We start from the raw sequence: 3516 nt of genomic DNA, 5'->3' as shown, positions 1-3516 counted from the left end.
AATTCTCCTCCCTCTCTATCTCTGTTGTCAGGGTCTCCTTAGGTATCTGTCTCGTCTGGAACTTTCTATGTAGCCCAGGCTGGCCTTGAAATCCTGGTCCTTCTGTGTCAGCCTCTGAATGAGTCACAACTCCCAGCTTTGCTCTTTCCCTCTGTTAAGCTTACAGAAGAGGATTTGCTGTGAGCTTGTTGTTCTTTGTGTGGGGATTGGGCTTTTGTTGCTTGTTTTTTGTTTTATGTTACTGTCACTGTTAGTGTGTGTGTGTGTGTATAGACAGTTCTCACAACATAGCCTAGGCTGGCCTGGAACTTGCAACAACCCTCCTGCCTATCTCCAGAGTGCTGGGATACAAGAACAGACTTCACACTGGGCAGTGGTGGCTCATGTCTTTAAACCCAGCACCTGGGAGGCAGAGGCAGGCGGATCTCTGTGAGTTTGAGGCCAGCCGGGTCTACAAGAGCTAGTTCCAGGACAGGTTTTAAAGCTACAGAGAAACCCTGTCTTGAAAAACCAAGTTGATATTTAATGGAGAAATTCACACACAAAGACACACACACACAGTGTGGTGATCACAAGGCGAACTCCTCGATCTTGGATTCTGCTTCTATGGCTTGTTTGTAAAATGCAGGAAAACAATACAACTGTAGGCTCTTGGCTTTTATAGAGGAGAAAATTACCACAGGTGCCTAACACTGGAGAGGACTCAGTGGTCAAGAGCACTTGTGGCTCAACCATGAGGACCCGAGTTCAGATCCCAGCCTCCACATCAGCACCCACAACTGTTTGGGACCCAAGCTCCAAAGGATCTGATTTCCTTTCTGGGCATCCACGGGCACCTTTATACACGTGTGCAAATATACTCAGAGAGACACATATTGTCATCACCCAGGCCTCAGTCAGGGTAGAAGAGGAGGTATCAAAGGCAGGCAGCCATAAGGGGCATGGGTATGATGCTTCCGGTTTGCGGACTATCTTCTACTGAGATGGTAAAGGCCACGAGGAGCTGGGGCCATAAATTGGTTTCATAGGGGTAAATCATGGGCCTGTAGATCTAGTTGTGGGATTCACCAGGGACAAGGATATTACCTATTTGGGCACCACAGGTGTCCAGCTGCAGACAGGCTGCCAAGGAAGCTGACCTCCAACTCAATCGTGTCCACGGACAAAGCACTACAGACGAGGTAAAAAAAAAAAAGAACGAGGACCCTAAACCACTAAGGCTTCAGTGAGCAGCCTACCACATCTGGGGTCAGGCCGGATTGGGTGTTCTGATTGTCAATCCTCTGAGCAGAGAGCAGAAATTGGATTAGTGGAGGCTGACCTCGGGGGTGAGACGAGTCCTCCAGAATCAGGAACACACTTCCGGCGGCGCGCTGGGGCCACTGGGAGCTCAGAAGGAAACCCGATAGCCGTGGCTCAGCGACGCGGGGGAAGGAGTGGGAAGATGGGGGAGACCTCGGGGACGCAGGGACAAAGCCAATGGCCGTGGTTGGACGGTCTCCCGGGCGCCAGGAGTCCAGAGGAAGGACCAATGGCGGGGGCCCGGCGGCCGCGCGGGGGCAGCTGGGAACCCGGAAGTCGGCCGAACCGCCATGGGCGTCCGCTCTGTTGCCATCAGCGCCTGCGGGCGAGGTAAGATCGATACCGGCGTCCGGTGGATGGCGGTCCGCGCTTGTGGGGCCGCTGTGGCGGCCGTGGTGGCGCTGCTCTCGGCCGCGATCGCGCTCCACTGGCCGCCGCTTCACGCAGGTACCGGCCAGGGCCGCCCGTGCGGGCGGGCGGGTGGGTGGACCCGAGTCGGGCGCCCCGGCGAGCGGGCGGCCCTGCAGGGCGGACTCTGCCTGGCGCGGGCGCCTCCAGCCCCGGGGAGTCGGTGCGGCGGGCCTGACTGAGGGCTAGGTTCCCCTGCTCCCGGGAAACGCTGGGGGTCTGGGCTAGACTAGTGGGAGACGCTAGCCGTTCCGTGAGTAGGGCCAGTACCGGTGCCCTAGCTCAAAGATTGCAAGTTCTTGGAGGAGGTGGGTGGGGTCAAGGTGTGGCTCACCCTCTTTCCTAAACCCTACGTTTGGGGGTTGTGTGCAGGGGCTTCTTTGAGAGATGGACTAAGTCAAGTGACTTACGGGATTCGGAGCTCCAGTTAGACCCTTATTTTTGAAGTTTCACTGTGTAACCTTGGCTAGCCTGGAATTCCCTTTGAAGAGCAGCCAGACACATCTAAGACCCTGTCCCAACAGGTGGAGCAGGAGGTAGGTCCCTCTTCAGATAGGACAGACTACGGAGGAAGAACTCATGGGTTGAGCAGATGGGTCATTATATGGCTTTTGTTCCTTGTTTATGGATAGTTGCGTTTCTAACATCCCTTATACATCATCCCATTTCTTACAAAGCAAAGAGATAGAGAGAGCTGTTGTCTACCTGTGTAGACAGTCGAGTTTCTGAAGAAGTGACTTAGCCTGCATTCCCCAGGAGTAAGCGGCTGAAGTGGTGAAGTTTACTGTTTGTTGTAGGATTCATTAGGAAGGTTTGGCCATGGCCTATAAACATGTTGATCACAGCCAAGGGTAAAATGTGGAGAAATGTTGGCTTTTGTTTTTCAATTTAAGTAGGTGGCACCTCCAAGTCTGTAATGACAGTCACGCCCATAAAAGGCTTTTAAACCCACCTTTATTTAGAGACCTTTTTCCTTGGTTTTTCTTGCCTTATGTTCAGACACTGATTCGTAAGGTTTTGTTTGTTTGTACTTCTCTAAAGTTTCATTACTAGATTGACTTGCTAAATGTCTACCACAGAACGGGTCTTTAAAAGAGTCTGTGCTTTGGGTGGGTCTCACTTAATGTATGGGTCGCTGTCATATGCTCCAACTTAGAATTCAATTCATCAAATCACTTGGGGCACAAAAGTGGTGGTAGCTATCCTCAGCCAGCAAAATGCAAACGGGGCTACCTGCCTTTCCAGTCCAAGTCACTTATGTAAACAGCATTTACATTTTAAGTAGCCTCTTAATACTTTAGTGGGTAAACCCTCTAGGGTGGCAGTAAGCCAGCTAAAACTTGATCCTGTACTGTAAAGTGTTGGGAAATCTAATCGACCTGCCTCCGGCCGAGCTCTCTGCCGTGAGGTAAAGGGACTGACTCTTCAGGGCATTCAGCTTATCCTAATGTGCCAGATTTACACTCATGGAACAAAAGGCAGAAGGCAGCGTGTTGTTCGGTGGCAGCAGAGCAGGAAACCTGTGTTGGTCTCAGCTGTCATCTTGTACTCTAGCGTTCCCTTCTTCTTTGGTGTAGACGTCTGGTTGGCTGGCTGTGGCTGTGATCAACACCATGACTGAAGCAGCTTTTGGAGCAAAGGGTTTGTTTCACCTCCTATCTCCTGGTCACAGTCATGTTTAAGGGAGGTCAGGAAGGAAGTCGAGACAGGAGCTGAAGCAGAGACTATGGAGGAAGGCGGACCACTGGCTCTGCTGACTTTGTTTTTTTTTTTTTTAATTTTTAAAATTTTTTTTATTTTATTGAG

The 3516-nt window shown here is 51.4% G+C and overlaps 1 protein-coding gene across 5 annotated transcripts in view; it reads left to right on the top strand.

Moving 5' to 3' along the window:
• The first annotated feature begins 1587 nt into the window (after positions 1-1587).
• The window catches only part of Naxd (NAD(P)HX dehydratase), an 18688-nt gene continuing 16759 nt past the window's right edge, over positions 1588-3516 (top strand). For 2 of the 5 annotated variants that reach the window (XM_005366299.2, XM_013353448.1), the window contains exon 1: positions 1588-1632. In XM_005366299.2, coding sequence (XP_005366356.1) covers positions 1593-1632 — 40 coding nt within the window. In that variant the 5' untranslated portion in view covers positions 1588-1592. Of the gene's footprint in view, positions 1750-1961; positions 2019-2082; positions 2247-3516 lie in introns of those variants that run through there. The other 3 variants (XM_026788790.1, XM_005366297.2, XM_026788791.1) reach the window with 3 other exon arrangements.

Source organism: Microtus ochrogaster, unplaced genomic scaffold, assembly GCF_000317375.1.
Source record: "Microtus ochrogaster isolate Prairie Vole_2 unplaced genomic scaffold, MicOch1.0 UNK7, whole genome shotgun sequence".
Lineage (NCBI taxonomy): Eukaryota > Metazoa > Chordata > Mammalia > Rodentia > Cricetidae > Microtus > Microtus ochrogaster.
Note: the sequence above shows the minus strand (reverse complement) of the source record. Positions and strands in the feature narration are given on the sequence as shown.